Raw genomic sequence first — 20,496 nt, forward strand, 5'->3', positions numbered from 1 at the left:
CATCGCGTGTTGTCGTTAACTGGTTGAATTGGTGTCTTGGCTGGCAGGAACTCATAGGCTAACAGCTAAATCACCACTCGCTGCAAGCACGCATGGTTCCGTCTGACTCGCTCCCCCAGATGCTTGCCTCCGTTTGTCCCGGATTGACCTGTTGAGTGTTGACCGGAGACCACCCCCAAGCTACCTCCCAAAAATAACTCAAATATTTATATATTCTGATTTTTACTAAACGAAACTTTAATCGGATGATCAATTCTTTCGGGGGACAAATAATTAATTTAGGTGATAACTCAGCTTGCGCCGGGTTACGTTATGCGATGGGCTAACCCCAAATAAAAAGTACAGTGTATCTTAGTAGCTAGCCTAGAGGCCCAAGGAGGTAACTCTAACCGACAGCACTGGCACAGAGTGGGGGCGAGAGCGGCGGGGGATGCGAACTCCTGAATATTTTATTTGTTCTACTATTTTTGTGACAGAATTCGTGCCGTTGTCTTTTAGCTAGTTTGATAGAGCAAATGAAGGGCTGCATCGACATAAACAGAGAGAGAGAACCGGTGATCAAGTATTTTTTTTTGTTATCCAACCGTCCGCTCTTTCCGTCGCCCCCCGGTCCGTGCCAAGCCCGAGCGCTCCGCATCTCACGGGGCAAAGATACGGGCACTAAACGGGGCAGCTCTCTCTGCCCACTCCGTCTGGCCGTTCTACCGCTGTTCAGGCCTCTCGTCTTCCCTTGGCGGACGCCGACGAGACTCTCCCGCTACCCTTCGATGTGAGATTGAGCTATTAATGATTGATCGATGTACAGTATATTCCGTTTAAAGTTAATATTATTCGTGCTCTTGTGAGGCTAGCTACATAATATAGCCACATGCCGGTTGATGCAAAGTAGATTTCTTCATTTTTGACTCTTTAAAGCAAATGTTTTCAAGTAAATAAGCAAATTCGTTTACTTGACAGTGTTCAATTGATGACTTGGACGTTCAAGAATTTGACATTTTAATTTGGTTAACATCAAATTAGCATTAGCGTTTAGCTTGCTATTTGCTAACTGTGGCTACCCTTTCACCTCCCAAACCAGGAAATTGAATATCATAGTATTTGATTGATTGTTGGCTACAGCCATGCCTATCATTTATATCAAAAATAGTTTTACATTCGTATTTGATTGCTGAATGTGCGCTTATTCATTGATCTTATATGCTTGTACAAAATACAAAATAAGGTGGCATCAGCAAAATATAACATTTAGTTTCTTAATAACCTGTAATATAATCATGTCTGACTAATCGTTTTGTGGTGTGTGTTGTTTTCTAATGTTACGGCTGGGGGGGGGGGTGTGTTGAGGTTGATTGAAGTATACATGTTTTTTCTTTCATTAATGTAAAACTTCAATTCAGATGGCAAAATATGGAATTTAATTCTGATGATGTAATATTAGGGACAACCCTCACATAATGTGACATAAACATTGTGTGGTGGTGACGTGTGGCCATTTAATGTTACTGGTAGGTAGAGGGTTAGAGGTCAAATCAGTTAAATGAATTGCCTTTATGTTCTTAGATGGTGTGTCCCCAGAGGAAATGGAACCTAATGTGATGATGGGTTTAGGTGGTCGTTTTGATTGGTTCTATTCTGCATTCCTCCAATCAAAATTAAGCATTATGTTCTCAATTTGATGACAAGGAAATGTCCCAGGCTAAATATAAAGTTCAACCTGTTTTAATTGTTAGTTGTGAGAATAATTATTGAAACGTTGAAAGCGTGCTCTCTTATCTTGTGCAATGGCAATAGGTAAATTGTTATTCTTTCTCTGTTTATATCGTTTTTAATGGAGAACTGCATGTATATTAACTTACACAGATACAAATGTGTATGCAAAGAGCAAGGCCATAGATCTTAATTAGCCACGGTCCTAGGAAATAAAAAAAATATTTGTTTTTAGGCTATTCCATGGGATATTTTCCTTCAGTTGGCACTTGAGTAAGCTGCCTTTAAGGACAACCATATAGGTCCGTTCATTGTTTAATCGTATGAGTGTTGATGAAATGAGCTTTGCTTGACCTTGCTATTAAATGGGCCTAATCCCCATCGGAGTGTTTTCTATTAGCCTAGTGGCTCATGGTCGTGGCCTTTCCATTGATTCCCAGTCACATGTGGTTCATTACACAGTTAGTGCTCTAAAAATCATCTAAATGAAAAGGTATCATGGTGTCTTATGTGCCGCCAGTCAGTTAAAGTTGTGGTTGTCTTCTTCAATGCAAAGTCTCCAAAAAGGATGGAACACTTTTTAAGGGTCTTTGTGGAGAGGCAAGTTTGACAGCTATTCCTTCTACGTGTGATCTGACACATCAAGGCTGGATGGCAACAAACCAAACAAAACTGAATAATTATGTAATGGAGTTCTGCTGCCTTTTTCTCTTGTCTGGTTCAAAAACAAAACAACGAAGTAGGACAAAAGCTAGTTACCCACCGCAGAATTGGAAAATGTTTATTTTAAATGAATGAGACAAACTTATTTGGCTATTTTTTTTAATGAGTTCTCTTTCTAGTGCTCCTTATTAAAGGTGCATTAGTCATCCGTCTATCCCCCTCCCTCCCATCATTTTCCTTATTTCAATCCCAGTCTCTCCCTTTTTCCTTCTCCCTCCCCTCCCCCTTTCTCGCCTCTCCAGTAAACAACAACAAACAGGAAGTGATCCATAACATATACCGTACATGACATTTCTCTCCCTGCTATTGGACCCTGTGGTGCTGGGCTAGAGCGTTATGGCTCAGACGCAACAGATGACGACCCCTAACTTTGGAGCCTACATGACATAGACAAGACCTAATATAACATTTCTCTCCCTGCTATTGGACCCTGTGGTGCTGGGCTAGAGCGTTATGCCTCAGACAAGACCTAAACAGATGACGACCCCTAACTTTGGAGCCTACATGACATAGACAAGACCTAATATAACATTTCTCCTCCCTGCTATAATGGACCCTGTGGTGCTGGGACCTAATATAACATTTCTCTCCTTGATAGCGTTATGCCTCAGACGCAACAGATGACGACCCCCGGTAACTTTGGAGCCTACATGACATAGACAAGACCTAATATAACATTTCTCTCCTTGTTATAGACCCTGTGGTGCTGGGCTAGAGCGTTATGCCTCAGACGCAACAGATGACGACCCCTAACTTTGGAGCCTACATGACATAGACAAGACCTAATATAACATTTCTCTCCCTGCTATTGGACCCTGTGGTGCTGGGCTAGAGCGTTATGCCTCAGACGCAACAGATGACGACCCCTAACTTTGGAGCCTACATGACATAGACAAGACCTAATATAACATTTCTCTCCTTGTTATAGACCCGGTAGTGCTGGGCTAGAGCGTTATGCCTCAGACGCAACAGATGACGACCCCTAACTTTGGAGCCTACATGACATAGACAAGACCTAATATAACATTTCTCTCCTTGTTATAGACCCGGTAGTGCTGGGCTAGAGCGTTATGGCTCAGACCTAATATAACATTTCTCTCCTTGCTACAGATGGCGATCCCCCTAACTTTGGCAACAACGTGTTGGAGTGTCTCAATGAGCAGCGTCTCCAGGGGCTCTACTGCGACGTCTCCGTGGTTGTCAAGGGACACGCCTTCAAGGTGGGAGTTGATAAACATCGATGTTGTTTTTTGGCGTAAACTGAACCAATCTAACTGTTATTTACCTCACTGACAATCCTTCAAGTTAGGGTGACGGCTGATCCAAAACACAGTTAACTGTTGGGCTACATTGATCTGATAATGACTGAATCAACAGTTCTATAGTTTGATTAGGTGAAAGAAACCTGGTGAAATATTCTCTGGTCGTACCTCAAGTTTGTTTAAGAAGAAGCCTGTGTGCTGTGTATTTATTCACTACTTCCTCCCCAGGCGCACCGGGCGGTCCTGGCGGCCAGTAGCTCCTACTTCCGGGACCTGTTCAACGCTGGGGGGAAGAGCAGTGTGGTGGAGCTCCCCCCGGCCGTCCAGCCCCAGAGCTTCCAGCAGATCCTGGCCTTCTGCTACACAGGCCGCCTCAGCATGAACGTAGGGGACCAGTTCCTCCTCATGTACACCGCAGGCTTCCTGCAGATCCAGCAGATCATGGAGAAGGGCACCGAGTTCTTCCTCAAGGTATCTAGTGTAACCATAGCAACCTGTTTGTGCTTTCTTGCCAACTCCTATGATCACCATAGGTAGATGTTGGGAGATAATTGGACTGCAACTGACAGCACACGTGGATTGTTTCATTAGGCCAGGGGTCGGCAACAGGAGTTTTCTTTTGCCCCCCCCAAAGTATAGAGTAAATATTTATTTATTATTTTAGTTTTTGGTATAAAAAAAAGAAACTGTAAAATCACCAGGAATTCAGCTAAACATAGTTTATTTTAGGAAATCTGTTACCAAGTATTCCTTCACACAAAAAAGACGTGATCATGTCTCAATGAAGTCAAGGTAGGATATTATTGCTATTTTTAAATAATCTCTTTTTGTTGTGGTCAATTTGCAGTGTACAAATTATTATAATTATTTTCCGGCCCCCCGACTATTCGCTCTAACAAAAAGTGTCCCGCGGTTAAATCTAGTTGCCTACCCCTGCATTAGGCAAACCAAGGTTTTCCTTGTCAAAGATTTCCAGTTCCCACTTTACATATTCTTAAATATTTTACATATTGTTTTCAGATTTATTTACCTCTTCATTTGCATATTATTCCGCCAGGTCTCCTCCCCTAGCTGTGACTCCCAGGGTCTTCATGCAGAAGAGACTCCGCCCTCCGAGCCCCAGAGCCCTGTCACTCAAACCACAGGGGGAGGGGCTGGGGTGGTTTCCACGGCAGCATGTAGGCCCGCCTCCTGCCTGACACCCCTCCCCCTGGTGTCGAGGGTGAAGACTGAGCAGAGCGGGACTACGCCACAACCCACACCACAGCAGGTGAGTTGGGAAAAAATCTATAGGTTATTTGTCATAGTGGAGGAATAGACATTAAATGTTCTCAATTACTATCCTGGTTAAAGAAAGGTAAAACAATAAAGTATGTTCTAGATTATATGTCTTATCTGGGAGGGGATGCAGTCTTCAGTGGACCGTCAGGGCTTTCATAGAGCAGAGGGGTGTACTACAAAGCAGGATAAATGAGTTAGGCGGCTAACTTTTCGGCTAAATATTCTAAAATGTATGTTTTTGAAAGATAAGCTTGAAGTGGACATGGTATATTTGACTCAGCAATTTTAGCTTTCTTAGTGAACCAGAAATTCTATAGTTATTTCTATTTTTTGAATAAAAGTTAGCTAGCTAACTCATTAATCCTGCTTGGTAGTATGTCCCTCTGGTCAAAGGTGCAAGCTGTGAACCTCTTTGTCTCCTGTGCCGTACAAGGAAATACACAAACACTCAATGCTCAAGTATAAATACACATGAGTTTGGCTGCCCCTCACATGATGAACGGATGACAACACACTAAATAGATGTTATGTAGCTAATCTCTTCTCTCGTTCTCAGCAGGAGGCCACTTCCTACTCGGTGGTGTGCAGCCCTGTCGCCAAGCGCCTGTGGGAGGGGGCAACCGCGGTGACGGGGAGGGGGTCGGGAGGAGGAGGGGGGTCCAGGAAAGCCGCCCGCTACTCTTCCTCCTCCGCCTCCTCAAACAACTGCAACTCCCAAGATGCAACGGGCAGAAATGTTGTTAACCACAGTAACCATAACAACAACAACAGTAACCATAACAGCAGCAGCGTGGGGACGCCGGACGGAACGAGTCCGGGGACGCTGAGCATGTACACCAGCGACTCGCCCCTTAGTTACCATGATGACGAGGAGGAAGAGGAAGTGACCGACGACAGCGCTGAAGAGCAGTACAGGCAGATCTGTAACATGTACACAATGTACAGTATGCTCAATGTGGGCGCCACAGGTGAGAGAGAGTTGGTTTGAGGTAGGAGTCTGGAGGAGCGTAGTTATCGCAATATTATTTGGGGCTGATATTATACCAATATTTGACTCCCAAGTATTGATTTTTTTTAAATATATATGTGAATATATATATATATATATATACACACACTACCGTTCAAAAGTTTGGGGTTACTTAGAAATGTCATTGTTTTTGAAAGAAAAGCACAAAAAAATGTCCATTTAGAATAACATAAAATGAATCAGAAATACAGTGTAGACATTGTTAATGTTGTAAATGACTATTGTAGCTGGAAACGGCAGATTCTTTTATGGAATATCTGGATATGGAATTTGGATATGGAATTTCTAATGATCAATTAGCCTTTTAAAATGATAAAACATGGATTAGCTAACAAAACGTGCCACTGGAACACAGGAGTGATGGTTGCTGATAATGGGCCTCTGTACGCCTATGTAGATATTCCATAAAAAACAATAGTCATTTACAACATCAACAATGTCTACACTGTATTTCTGATCAATTTGATGTTATTTTAAACAACAAAAAAATGTGCTTTTCTTTCAAAAACCAGGACATTTCTAAGTGACCCCAAACCTTTGAACGGTAGTGAATATATACTAATTTGCTAGGTAGCGTTAGCCGGCTGTACCTGCACCAAAACTGTTATTTTTCATTCCATAGCTTGGCCTCCATCTCCTGTTTAAATAGTGAGCCAATGTGTTTACAGCCCTTTTATTTCCATGACTGATGAAAACTGGTTTTCTCATGGGTCTCTCCTGTCTCTCTGCAGCAGACATATGGTGAGCAATATATTTTGAACATCAATTCACAATAAAACCTCCGTATAAAATCGCAAGACATGTAGATTTGTGAGAACCGCCATACGTGTCATATCGGTACCTAAGTAGCGTGATAATATTGTATGGTGAGGTCCCTGGCAATTCCCAGCTCGAGGGGGGAGGGAGCAAGAGTGCTTCAGGTCAGAACAATAGACTGATAGATGAGGGAAGAGACGAGATTAGAGGGAACAAGTAGGCAGCTGATTGTAATCGTGGTTTGGAAGAGGATGGGGAATTAGCATCACTCTCTGATGCTATCTGCTGTATGTTCTGTTTGTGTGTGTCTTTGCTTATGTCTGTACTTTAATGCTAGTTGTCGGTATGTGAATATTAATAGATGCATATTTAAGTGTGAGTATCTGTCTTGACTTGTACCCTCTCCTCCTCTGTCCCACTCCGTTGCAGGATAGTGTTAGCTAGACCTGCATGTCATTAGAGCCAGCTGTACGCTGAATGTACGAAACATTAAGAACACCTTCCTAATATTGAGTTGCACCCTCTACTACCAGACCCCGTTCAAAAGCACTTCAATCTTTTGTCTTGGCCATTCACCCTCTGAATGGCACACACTCCTCCATTTCATCTACACTGGTTGAAGTGGATTTAATAGGTGACCTCGATAAGGGATCATACTGCAGCTTTCACCTGGATTCACCTGGTCAGTCTGTCATGGAAAGAGAAGGTGTTCCTAATGTTTTGTACACTGAGCAAAAATATAAACGCAGCATGCAACCATTTCAAAGATTTGACTGAGTTACACTTCATGTGAGAAAGCAAAGAAGATATAGGTTATTTGTCATAGTGAAGGAATGACAGAAATGAAATACAGAATGTGTTCTCAATGACTTTCCTGGTTAAATAATGGCAACAAGATAGTTCTAGATTATATATCTGTTATCTGGGAGGGGATGCGATCTTCATTGGAACGTCAGGTCTTTGAAAGAGCAGAAAGATACATACATACATACATACATACATACATACATACATACATACATACATACATACATACATACATACATACATACATACATACATACATACATACATACATACATACATACATACATACATACAGTTTAATTCGGAAATTTACATACACCTTAGCCAAATACATTTAATCCTAGTAAAAATTCCCTGTTTTACATCAGTTAGGATCATCAGCTTTTTCAGTTCTGCCCACACATGTTCTGTAGGATTGAGGTCAGGGCTTTTGATGGCCACTCCAATACATTGACTTTGTTGTCCTTAAGCCATTTTGCCACAACTTTGGAAGTATGCTTGGGGTCATTGTCCATTTGGAAGACCCATTTGCGACCAAGCTTGAACTTCCTGACTGATGTCTTAAGATGTTGCTTCAATATATCCACATAATTTTTCTCCTCATGATGCCATTTATTTTGTGAAGTGCACCAGTCCCTCCTGCAGCAAAGCACCCCCACAACATGATGCTGACATCCCCGTGCTTCACAGTTGGGATGGTGTTCTTTGGCTTGCAAGCCTCCCCCTTTTTCCTCCAAACATAACGATGGTTATTATGGCCAAAACAGCTCTGTTTTTGTTTCATCAGACATTTCTACAAAAAGTCCGATCATGTCCCCATGTGCAGTAGCAAACCATAGTCTGGCTTTTTTAATGGCGGTTTTGGAGCAGTGGCTTCTTCCTTGCCGAGCGGTCTTTCAGGTTATGTCGATATTGGACTTGTTTGACAGTGGATATAGATACTTTTGTTCCTGTTTCCTCCAGCATCTTCACAAGGTCCTTTGCTGTTGTTCTGGGATTGATTTGCACTTTTCGCACCAAAGTACATTCATCTCTAAGAGACAGAACGCGTCTCCTTCCTGAGCGGGATCACGGCTGTGTGGTCCCATGATGTTTATACTTGTGTACTATTGTTTGGACAGATGAATGTGGTATCTTCAGGTGTTTGGAAATTGCTCCCAAGGATGAATCAGACTTGTGGAGATTTACAAAAACAATTCTCAGGTCTTTGCTGAATTCTTTTGATTTTCCCATGATGTCAAGCAAAGAGGCACTGAGTTTGAAGGTAGGCCTTGAAGTACACCTTCAATTGATGCAAATTATGTCAATTAGCCTATCAGGAACTTCTAAAGCCATGACATCATTTTCTGGAATTTTCCAAGCTGTTTTGAAGGCACAGTCAACCTAAGTGTATGTAAACTTCTGACTTTAACTGTATATATACTACAAAGCAGGGTCAATGAGGCTTGGAAATCAGACCATTTGAAGTAAATAAATGAACTCCTATTCTATGGATTTCACATGACTAGGAATACAGATATGCATCTGTTGGTCACAGAAACCTCAAATTAAACGGGCCTCACAATGGGTCTCAGGATCTCGTCACGGTACTTTTGTGCATTCAAATTACCAATCAATAAAATGCAATTGTGTCTGTAGCTTATTCCTGCCGATACCAGAACCATGGGGCACTCTGTTCACAATGTTGACATCAGCAAACCGCTCGCCCACACAACGTCGGCGGTTGTGAGGTCGGTTGGACATACTGGCAAATTCTCTAATATGATGTTGGAAGCAGCTTAGAGAAATGAACATTAAAGTCTCTGGCAACAGCTCTGGTGGACATTCCTGCAGTCAGCATGCCTGTCATGCTCCCTCAACTTGAGACATCTATGGCACTGTTGTGTGACACAACTTCACATTTTAGTGGACTTTTATTGTCCCCAGCACAAGGTGCAACTGTGTACTGATGCTGTTTAATCAGCTTCTTGATATGCCACAATTCATCCACCTGACTGTTATCTTGGAAAAGGAGAAAGGCTCACTAACAAGGATATAAATAATTTTTTTAAACAAAATTTGAGAGATTTTATTTTTTTTGTTTCTGGAAAATTTCTGTGATCTTTTATTTCAGCTCCTGAAACATGGCACCGACACTTTACATGTTGCGTTTTCTATTTTTGTTCAGCGTATAGGTGTGTTAATGTAGCCGCGTGTTTGATGTTGCTGTGTGTATTCATGTGTAACGTGTGCCCCCCTCTGTACCACCCCAGTAGCGGGCGAGCGCGTGGAGTCCCTACCGGAGCACCTCACGGCCGAGACCCGGGGCGGCAGGGGGGTGAGGCTACGCCAGGATCTGGCTTCGCTACCTGCCGAACTCATCAACCAGATAGGTACACACACAGACTTCATTTAGTTTGTAATATTATAGTCTTAGGCAACTCTAGACATGTTGACATTCTGAGTTCAGTCATTCATTTATTCATAGGCAATTGCTGGCTGCCACCTGTGTTTAGACCAGGCTCCTGTTACTGTAAAAACCCTTATTGTATTGATTGATTTTATGAATTGATTGACAACCATCACCTGCAGCTGAGGTGAAAAAGTCTTTAATACATTTGAATGGATTGATTGGTTGGTGTAGGTAACCGGTGCCACCCACGGCTGTACGAGGAGGGGGACCCTGCAGAGAGGCTGGAGCTGGTGACGGGTACCTCCGTGTTCATCTCCCGCGCCCAACTCATGAACTGTCACGTCAGCGCCGGCACGCGGCACAAGGTCCTACTGAGGAGGCTGCTGGCCTCTTTCTTCGACAGGTGAGGGGAGGGTGTGTGTTTGTTTGACCGTTGGAAACAATATCTGTTTGTGAAGACATACAGTCAATTATACTGTGTATATATTTCCCCTCTCAGGAGTACTCTAGCGAACAGCTGTGGGACGGGGATCCGCTCTTCTACAAACGACCCCAGCCGCAAGCCCCTGGACAGCAGAGTACTGCACGCCGTCAAGTGTGAGTGTCGCACACTCCAGTGCACAGCTCTGCTTTCACACACACCGGACAAGCCTCACACACTCAGTGCTGCACCGTGTTGTCGTCATATACCTGCGTTTCTTCACATCATTCCATATGTTGTCCGCAGCACCTAACTGTCTCTCTCCCCTCAACAGTTTACTGCCAAAACTTTGCGCCGAGCTTCAAGGAGAGCGAGATGAACGCCATCGCGGCTGACATGTGCACTAATGCCCGCCGGGTCGTCAGGAAGTCCTGGATCCCGAAGCTCAAGCTCCTCATGGCCGAGGGTGACGCCTACTCCGCTTTCCTCCAATCAGACGCCATCAAGATGGAGGCCGACGCCCTGGGGGCGGAGCATGGGTTCGACCCCAACTCCCTGGCAGAAGAGGCGGCGGCAGCAGCCAATAGCGATGCGGGACCTTCTTCGGGGGAGGGGTTACAAGGCGTTGTGGGCGGAGACGGCAGCACTTTGTTTTAAAGTGAGTGGGCTTATTGTGATCTTATTGGTCGATGGTCTTTGATCATTGCTCCCGGAGATACTTCCTCCCCCAGTTTTAGGTTGTTTTTTAATGTCACTTTTCCATATTTTAATCTCTTCCCTCAATACTTGGAATTTCATTTATTATATCCATCTGTTACATCCCTTGTTCTCTCTCTCTCGCCGTCCCAGACCCATGTACATAGTGTCTGCCCCCTTTTGGGCGGGAGAGAGATGGAGGGATAGAGGTGTAGAAAGAAAGAGGTTTGTCATGTAAGGGGGGGGTTAACCTAGAAATATTCCCTGATCCCATTGTAGAATCTTTTCTTGTTTTAATGTTTGTTTTAATGTTTGTTTTCTGGTTGGCGAAGGTCCTTTCTCCTTTCCATATCGCTGAAACACATTCCCTAGGAGGGGGGGCCTTTTGGGTTGGATGGTGGTCGGATTTGAATGGGGTAGTAATGGGAGGGAGGAGGGGGGGGGGGTCTCCACTTGACGGTCTAATAACACTGTTTTGATAATGAATGTATCGGTCGTGAAGCGTTGTCAAGTCACCTGTATGTATTGTCTGTGGACAGTAGATTGTAATGGATTGATTTGATTAGATTGTATTCATCAGCTTATATAGAGACTCTGGAAGTCCAACTGAAGGCTATTTTATGGGGAGGGGTTGATATTTGTGGGGGGGGGGGGGTACGTAAAGGCTTAATGGTTGAAGTAGGTGTATGTATTCTGTATATTGGCAGGACTTTTGGACCACCCCCCTAACCCCCCCCCCCCACCCTCCTTGACCCTGAAAGTGACCATTTAGAGGGCAGTTTTCATTCCTACTTTTTCACTTTTCATTTGTGACTCTCTTATCATAGTTTTTTTCTCTTTGCGTGTGCGACATTTGACTTGTTGCCAAGAATCCCTGAAAAGCAGAGATGTGTTACTGAAAGATGGTTGAACAGTTGGTGACTGGATGAGGAAGAAGTTGCTCTGATCTCGTATTCATGTTGATGATGCAGTATGATTTCCTATACGTCTACTGAATTCTGTGTAGAGGGAGAGAGAGGGAGGAGTAAGGGACCGTTTTAAAATCATGTCAGCTCACGCCCATATTCACATTTCGAAGGAAAGTGACATATTTGTTGTCTCTCACTATTAAGCAAGTAATAACTGAATAATGTACTTGTCTTGCACTATAATACTATAATACAAGTCTTATCCAAATACTAGAATCGTCTCCATTTGACCAAGCTTGAAGCTGTGGGCTAGGGTGTAGGGGCTAGGGTGTAGGGGCTAGGGTGTAGGGGCATTATGTTAGATGTGTGTACTGTGTAGTGTACACAGGGTGGACCCATTCTGTATTTGGTTTCGTTATGGACTGAGGGAGGGTTGGTGTATCCTGCTAAGAGGCATTCATGACACACACACACACACACACACAGACACACACACACGGATTAAAGTACCCTAGAGGACTAATCCCTATACATCCTGGGCGGACACAATGGTGCCAATTAAAGTAATACGCCACACACACACTATGCATGTCAGTGTGTGGATGGTGACAGAAGTGTGTGTTGTCACATGTGGCAGAGAGTGAGAACCCAGACGGAGTGTGTTCACACAGGCTTGGCTGACTCGTTCATCCATCCATCTCTCTCTCTCACACACACACACACACACACACACACACACACACACACACACACACACACACACACACACACACACACACACACACACACACACACACACACTCCGGTGCACCCAGACTGATCCAGCCGCAGCACACTGCCAGCCTATAAACATCCCTGTGAAGCTCTGTTGAACACACCTTGTGAGAAACTACAGAGAGGAGATGGACCTTGACAAGCCATGAATAACGACCAACTGTCATTCTAGCTACAGCTCATCAGTGATTGGATGAACGATGACTGTGGCAGTTCTCATCTATCACAGTACCAGTAGGGAGCCAATGACCCCACCGCCAGTATCCCATCATACAGTAGAATCATGGCGTGTCAAGGAGGAAGGACCCGTTGCCCCTAAACGCTGATCTATGGTCATGTTTGTGTTTTACCGCTAGTTGTCAAGGTTTGGGGAGGGCAAGCTGATCCTAGATCTGTGCTCGGAACAGAAGTGAGCGTAGACAGGCTAGTGCTATAGACACAGTTGTTAGTGATGGCCTGGTCCCAGGTCTGTTGGTAGGATCTTGTGCTAGTGCTATAGACACAGTTGTTAGTGATGGCCTGGTCCCAGGTCTGTTGGTAGGATCTTGCCGCCACCTTGTAACTCGTGACAATTCCATAAGGAGTTGACAAGGGAGTAGAAACAGACTGGCACCTTGTAATGCAGTTGGTGTTCCATAAGGAGGGGGGCTCTGTTGTGATTGTCAGGCTTGGTCTGTTGTGTCACTGCACTGTTACTGTGGTGATCTGCTGTGTGTTTGGGGTAGAAACACACACACTAAAATACACACACACACTAAAACACGCACACTAAAACACACGCGCACACTAAAACACACGCACACTAAAACACACACACACACTAAAGCACACACGCACACTGCTTTGGAGTTGAGGGTTAATCAATCGTAACACTTCCCCCACACTCTGACTGTGAACCTAAACAGACCGAGTGTAGAACAAACAACTCTAAAATAAACCTGGGTAAAATATAGGCTTAACATTGTCATCGTAACTCCCCCTTTCAACCAACCAACCAACCAAAAGAAAGCCTTCGAGTTGTTTTTATATCTGGAAACTACCGTTGTTTTGGTTTTTAGATCAGAGTTATCTGTCTGCTTTTAGGCCTGGCTTTTAAAACGGGCCATATGTTGTTTACGTTTGTAGGTTTATTTTTATTTTTTATATATATTGAGGTTTTAGAGTGTTTCTATAAAAAGGCTAACTGTCAAAGAAGAGCCCAGGTTTTAAGTGTAACGGGCAGGCACTACTAGAGCTTCCATTTGGCCTGGACGGGTGGGTGGCGGGGAGGTCTGGAGCCCATCCCTCCTTTTGTTAACCACATGGTATGATCCTTGGGGACTTCACCAAGTTCTATCACTGACAGAGAGAAAGAGAGAAGTGAGTAGAAGTGAGTAGGATGAGAAATTTGCACTTTTTAAATTCATTTGTCAAGCGCTGCCTTAAAGGAAAAAAAGAGTGAGTGGCTGAACAGAGAGACAGAGAGGAGGACAGTCTGTCTCTGGGAGGGAGGAGGACAGTCTGTCTCTGGGAGGGGGGAGGACAGTCTGTCTCTGGGAGGGGGAGGACAGTCTGGGGAGGGGGTCTGTCTCTGGGACAGTCTGTCTCTGGGAGGGGGAGGACAGTCTGTCTCTGGGAGTCTGTCTCTGGGAGGAGGACAGTCTGACTCTGGGAGGGAGGAGTCTGACAGTCTGTCTCTGGGAGGGAAGGACAGTCTGTCTCTGGGAGGGAGGAGGACAGTCTGTCTCTGGGAGGGAGGAGGACAGTCTGTCTCTGGGAGGGAGGACAGACTGTCTGACTCTGGGAGGGGGAGGACAGTCTGTCTCTGGGAGGGAGGAGGACAGTCTGTCTCTGGGAGGGGGGAGGACAGTCTGTCTCTGGGAGGGGGAGGAGGAGGGAGGACAGTCTGTCTCTGGGAGGGGGGAGGACAGTCTGTCTCTCTGTCTCTGGGAGGGGGAGGACAGTCTGTCTCTGGGAGGGGGAGGACAGTCTGTCTCTGGGAGGGGGGAGGACAGTCTGTCTCTGGGAGGGAGTCTGACTCTGGGAGGGGAGGACAGTCTGTCTCTGGGAGGGAGGAGGACAGTCTGTCTCTGGGAGGGAGGAGGAGGAGGAGGACAGTCTGTCTCTGGGAGGGAGGAGGACAGTCTGTCTCTGGGAGGAGGACAGTCTGTCTCTGGGAGGGGGAGGACAGTCTGTCTCTGGGAGGGGGAGGAGTCTGACAGGGAGGACAGTCTGTCTCTGGGGAGGGGAGGACAGTCTGTCTCTGGGAGGGAGGAGGACAGTCTGTCTCTGGGAGGGTCTGTCTCTGGGAGGAGGGACAGTCTGACTCTGGGAGGGGGAGGAGGACAGTCTGACTCTGGGAGGGAGGAGGACAGTCTGTCTCTGGGAGGGGGGGAGGACAGTCTGTCTCTGGGAGGGGGAGGACAGTCTGTCTCTGGGAGGGAGGAGGACAGTCTGTCTCTGGGAGGGGGAGGACAGTCTGTCTCTGGGAGGGGGGAGGGGGAGGACAGTCTGTCTCTGGGAGGGGGGAGGACAGTCTGACTCTGGGAGGGGGACAGTGAGGGAGGAGGACAGTCTGACTCTGGGAGGGGGAGGACTCTGGGGAGGGAGGAGGACAGTCTGTCTCTGGGAGGGAGGAGGACAGTCTGTCTCTGGGAGGGGGGACAGTCTGTCTCTGGGAGGGGGGAGGACAGTCTGTCTCTGGGAGGGGGAGGACAGTCTGTCTCTGGGAGGGGGAGGACAGTCTGTCTCTGGGAGGGGGAGGACAGTCTGTCTCTGGGAGGGGGAGAGGTCTGTCTCTGGGAGGGAGAGGGAGGGAGGGAGGATGGGATGCTTGGTTGGCTCTGTATAAAGCCATGCTGGTGTGTGTGTGCAGTTTCTCCCTATTTCTCTCTGCTGCCATATATGGAGTCATGCATGTTAAGTTCTACTCTTCACGCTAACGCCTTTGACTGGAAGACGGAGTGTGTGTGTGTGTGTGTGTGTGTGTGTGTGTGTGTGTGTGTGTGGGGAATGCGCATGTCTGTGCCAGGGTGAGTGAGTCTGGTTCTATGTGTTGCATACGTGTGTGTGTGTCTGGGTTTTGGAGTGGCGAATGCGCATGTCCTGTTGGTGTGTGTGGGTGGTTTGGGTACGCGGCTCTGCCAGCAGTGTGTGTGTGTGGTATGTGCGGCGGTAGAGAATGAGAGGAGACTGTTTGTTTGTGTCTGACTCAGTAGGAGAGACATACAGTACTACAGTCTGGAGAGGAAGGAAGCCTATAGAGAGAGACACACAGCATTGCTACTAGCATTAGCACAATGACATGCTAACTGTTCCCATAGACTTCCAGTCATTGAGCCAACAACTGTCCATTTAAAAGCATGTCTTGCAGGAATATATATATATATATATATATATATATATATATATATATATATAATTTTTAAAAATAAGGTAATCATTTAGCCTCTGTGGCAATGTAGGAGTGGTGGGCCACCTCTGCTAAATGAATATAGATGAACACTGGCTGGTTCATAGGGGAGGGAGGGGACAGCATCAAACCGTTCACTAAACAAACCATTCAACCCCATTCAGAGTCCTGATCTCATTCAGCTTCACTGCTTCACTTTATTCTGATTCAATTCAGCCTCCACTTTATGACCCAGATCTAAGTGCACTACTCCCTTTGGGACAGAGCCAATGTAGGGAATAGGGTGCCGTTTAGGATGGAAGCTAAATGTCTGAAAATGGCGGCCGTGTTGTGTATGTGAATGACTCGTGTGTAAGAGTGAATGTTTGTTTGGCAGGAGGAGGGGGCTGTTTGGCGTGGTAACTGTCTAAACAACAGATGGGACTGCCTGATAGGATGACTTGGTGTGTGTGTCGGTCCAGGTGTGTCCTTTCTTGTGTGTGTGTGTGTGTGTGTGTGTGTGTGTGTGTGTGTGTGTGTGTGTGTGTGTGTGTGTGTGTGTGTGTGTGTGTGTGTGTGTGTGTGTGTGTGTGTGTATGTATACAGTACCAGTCAAAAGTTTGGACTCCTACTCATTCCAGGGCCTTTCCTTATTTGTAGAATGATAGTGAAGAAATCATAACTATGAAATAACACATGGAATCATGTAGTAACCAGACAAGTATTAAACAAATCAAATATATATTTGAGATTTTTAAAATAGCCACCTTTTGCCTTGATGACAGTTAGGCACACTCTTGGCATTCCCCTCAACCAGCTTCACCTGGAATGCTTTTCCAACCATCTTGAAGTAAACTCTTGAATGAGTAGGTGTGTCCAAACGTTTGCCTGGTACTGTATATATGTCTCTGCATCGGCAATGCATGTGTCTAACCAACCAACCAGGCGTCCATTCCCTTCAGGAGACTGCAGGCTGACAATGCATGTGTCTAACCAACCAGGCGTCCATTCCCTTCAGGAGACTGCAGGCTGACAATGCATGTGTCTAACCAACCAACCAGGCGTCCATTCCCTTCAGGAGACTGCAGGCTGACAATGCATGTGTCTAACCAACCAGGCGTCCATTCCCTTCAGGAGACTGCAGGCTGACAATGCATGTGTCTAACCAACCAACCAGGCGTCCATTCCCTTCAGGAGACTGCAGGCTGACAATGCATGTGTCTAACCAACCAACCAGGCGTCCATTCCCTTCAGGAGACTGCAGGCTGACAATGCATGTGTCTAACCAACCAACCAGGCGTCCATTCCCTTCAGGAGACTGCAGGCTGACAATGCATGTGTCTAACCAACCAACCAGGCGTCCATTCCCTTCAGGAGACTGCAGGCTGACAATGCATGTGTCTAACCAACCAACCAGGCCTCCATTCCCTTCAGGAGACTGCAGGCTGACAATGCATGTGTCTAACCAACCAACCAGGCGTCCATTCCCTTCAGGAGACTGCAGGCTGACAATGGGTCTGTTAATAAAAGTGCAGTGATGACTAAGACTAGGATGATGTTGAAGACGGTGGTATACATTTCCCTGTCGGTGGTCGGTGGTCTCTCTATCTAAATGTTAATACAGAGAGACACAGTCCATTTTAGATGTTTATACTAATAAGATTGTTGTTATTCCAAGTTAACTGACTTTATTTTTATGTGAAATCCCTAGACTTGAGCGGGAAGATGGGAGGGAGGGAGAGAGAGAGTGGTGCTATTCTATATGTTCCTAGATACATGGTTGTTACCCTACCTCTTACGGATGGAGGGAAGGAGAGAGAGAGTGGTGCTATTCTATATGTTCCTAGATACATGGTTGTTACCCTACCTCTTACGGATGGAGGGAAGAGGAGGGGGGGGTGCTATTCTATATGTTCCTAGATACATGGTTGTTACCCTACCTCTTACGGATGGAGGGAAGGAGAGAGAGAGTGGTGCTATTCTATACGTTCCTAGATACATGGTTGTTACCCTACCACTTACGGATGGAGGGAAGAGGAGGGGGGGGTGCTATTCTATACGTTCCTAGATACATGGTTGTTACCCTACCACTTACGGATGGAGGGAAGAGGAGGGGGGGTGCTATTCTATATGTTCCTAGATACATGGTTGTTACCCTACCTCTTACGGATGGAGGGAAGGAGAGAGAGTGGTGCTATTCTATATGTTCCTAGATACATGGTTGTTACCCTACCTCTTACGGATGGAGGGAAGGAGAGAGAGTGGTGCTATTCTATATGTTCCTAGATACATGGTTGTTACCCTACCTCTTATGGATGGAGGGAAGAGGAGGGGGGGGGTGCTATTCTATATGTTCCTAGATACATGGTTGTTACCCTACCTCTTACGGATGGAGGGAAGGAGAGAGAGTGGTGCTATTCTATATGTTCCTAGATACATGGTTGTTACCCTACCTCTTACGGATGGAGGGAAGGAGAGAGAGTGGTGCTATTCTATATGTTCCTAGATACATGGTTGTTACCCTACCTCTTTGGATGGAGGGAAGGAGAGAGAGAGTGGTGCTATTCTATATGTTCCTAGATACATGGTTGTTACCCTACCTCTATGGATGGAGGGAAGGAGAGAGAGAGTGGTGCTATTCTATATGTTCCTAGATACATGGTTGTTACCCTACCTCTTATGGATGGAGGGAAGGAGAGAGAGAGTGGTGCTATTCTATATGTTCCTAGATACATGGTTGTTACCCTACCTCTTATGGATGGAGGGAAGAGGAGGGGGGGGGGTGCTATTCTATATGTTCCTAGATACATGGTTGTTACCCTACCTCTTATGGATGGAGGGAAGAGGAGGGGGGGGTGCTATTCTATATGTTCCTAGATACATGGTTGTTACCCTACCTCTTACGGATGGAGGGAAGGAGAGAGAGAGTGGTGCTATTCTATATGTTCCTAGATACATGGTTGTTACCCTACCTCTTACGGATGGAGGGAAGAGGAGGGGGGGGGTGCTATTCTATATGTTCCTAGATACATGGTTGTTACCCTACCTCTTACGGATGGAGGGAAGAGGAGGGGGGGTGCTATTCTATACATTCCTAGATACATGGTTGTTACCCTACCTCTTACGGATGGAGGGAAGGAGAGAGAGAGTGGTGCTATTCTATATGTTCCTAGATACATGGTTGTTACCCTACCTCTTACGGATGGAGGGAAGGAGAGAGAGAGTGGTGCTATTCTATATGTTCCTAGATACATGGTTGTTACCCTACCTCTTATGGATGGAGGGAAGGAGAGAGAGAGTGGTGCTATTCTATATGTTCCTAGATACATGGTTGTTACCCTACCTCTTATGGATGGAGGGAAGAGGAGGGGGGGTGCTATTCTATATGTTCCTAGATACATGGTTGTTACCCTACCTCTTACGGATGGAGGGAAGAGGAGGGGGGGGGTGCTATTCTATATGTTCCTAGATACATGGTTGTTACCCTACCTCTTACGGATGGAGGGAAGAGGAGGGGGTGCTATTCTATACGTTCCTAGATACATGGTTGTTACCCTACCTCTTACGGATGGAGGGAAGAGGAGGGGGGGGTGCTATTCTATACATTCCTAGATACATGGTTGTTACCCTACCTCTTACGGATGGAGGGAGGGGGGGGGGGTGCTTTCTTCCTGCTTGTTTAGAGTCTGAGGACGTAGGAGGCATTGTGGCAGAGGCCTCTGGTACTTAACTGCAGTCAAGACAACTGAGAGGGAGAAGATCCTCGTCCCATGGCCTTTTTGCAACAAAGATAAATATTTAGTTGTTTCTTAATGTAAGGGGCGGGGTGACGTAGCCTTTTCCTGCCTACCCAGACTGCTTGCTCCAGCCAAACGCTACAACATGGATCTGACGATTTCTAGAACGCAAACACATTCAAACAGTTGTGATTGGTCCCAGAAAGCCATGGGTTGGGCCAGAGCCAGAACACACGTGGGCAAAGCTGCGTTTTCAAAATGTGTCATTGGTTCGAGATGCTCCAATCGGTAATGACTTTTGTTTTGCACAACACCCCTCATTGTGACGTCACCACAACCGACTTCAACGCTGGCTGTCTGACTGAAGTATGTAGTGAGTCGTCAGGCAGACAGCCTGGAAATCCAGACTGTTTCATTATAGCAGAGCTGAAATCAATACCCTATTACCTGTACTACTTTTGACTATATGGCATCCCATAGGACTCTGGCCAAAAGTAGTGCACTAAATTGGGAATAGGGTGCCATTTTGGTATGTTACCACAGACACCCCTGGCCTCCTAGCCTGGAAATCAAGTCTACGTTCCAAATGGCACCCTATTCCCTAAAAAATATTGCACTACTTTTGACCAGAG

At 45.8% G+C, this 20,496-nt stretch overlaps 1 protein-coding gene across 1 annotated transcript; it reads left to right on the top strand.

Annotated features, from left to right (window-relative positions):
* Window positions 1-3,536: 3,536 nt before the first annotated feature.
* On the top strand, window positions 3,537-12,725 carry LOC124018635 (nucleus accumbens-associated protein 1-like; the record flags this gene model as incomplete). Its single annotated transcript, XM_046333974.1, has 8 exons — window positions 3,537-3,650; window positions 3,921-4,163; window positions 4,750-4,962; window positions 5,530-5,941; window positions 9,819-9,938; window positions 10,190-10,361; window positions 10,458-10,555; window positions 10,714-12,725. Coding segments are annotated over 8 exons (1,695 nt in total), but the record flags the coding sequence as incomplete, so codon positions are not given.
* Window positions 12,726-20,496: the final 7,771 nt, after the last annotated feature.

This window comes from Oncorhynchus gorbuscha, unplaced genomic scaffold (assembly GCF_021184085.1).
Source record: "Oncorhynchus gorbuscha isolate QuinsamMale2020 ecotype Even-year unplaced genomic scaffold, OgorEven_v1.0 Un_scaffold_552, whole genome shotgun sequence".
Lineage (NCBI taxonomy): Eukaryota > Metazoa > Chordata > Actinopteri > Salmoniformes > Salmonidae > Oncorhynchus > Oncorhynchus gorbuscha.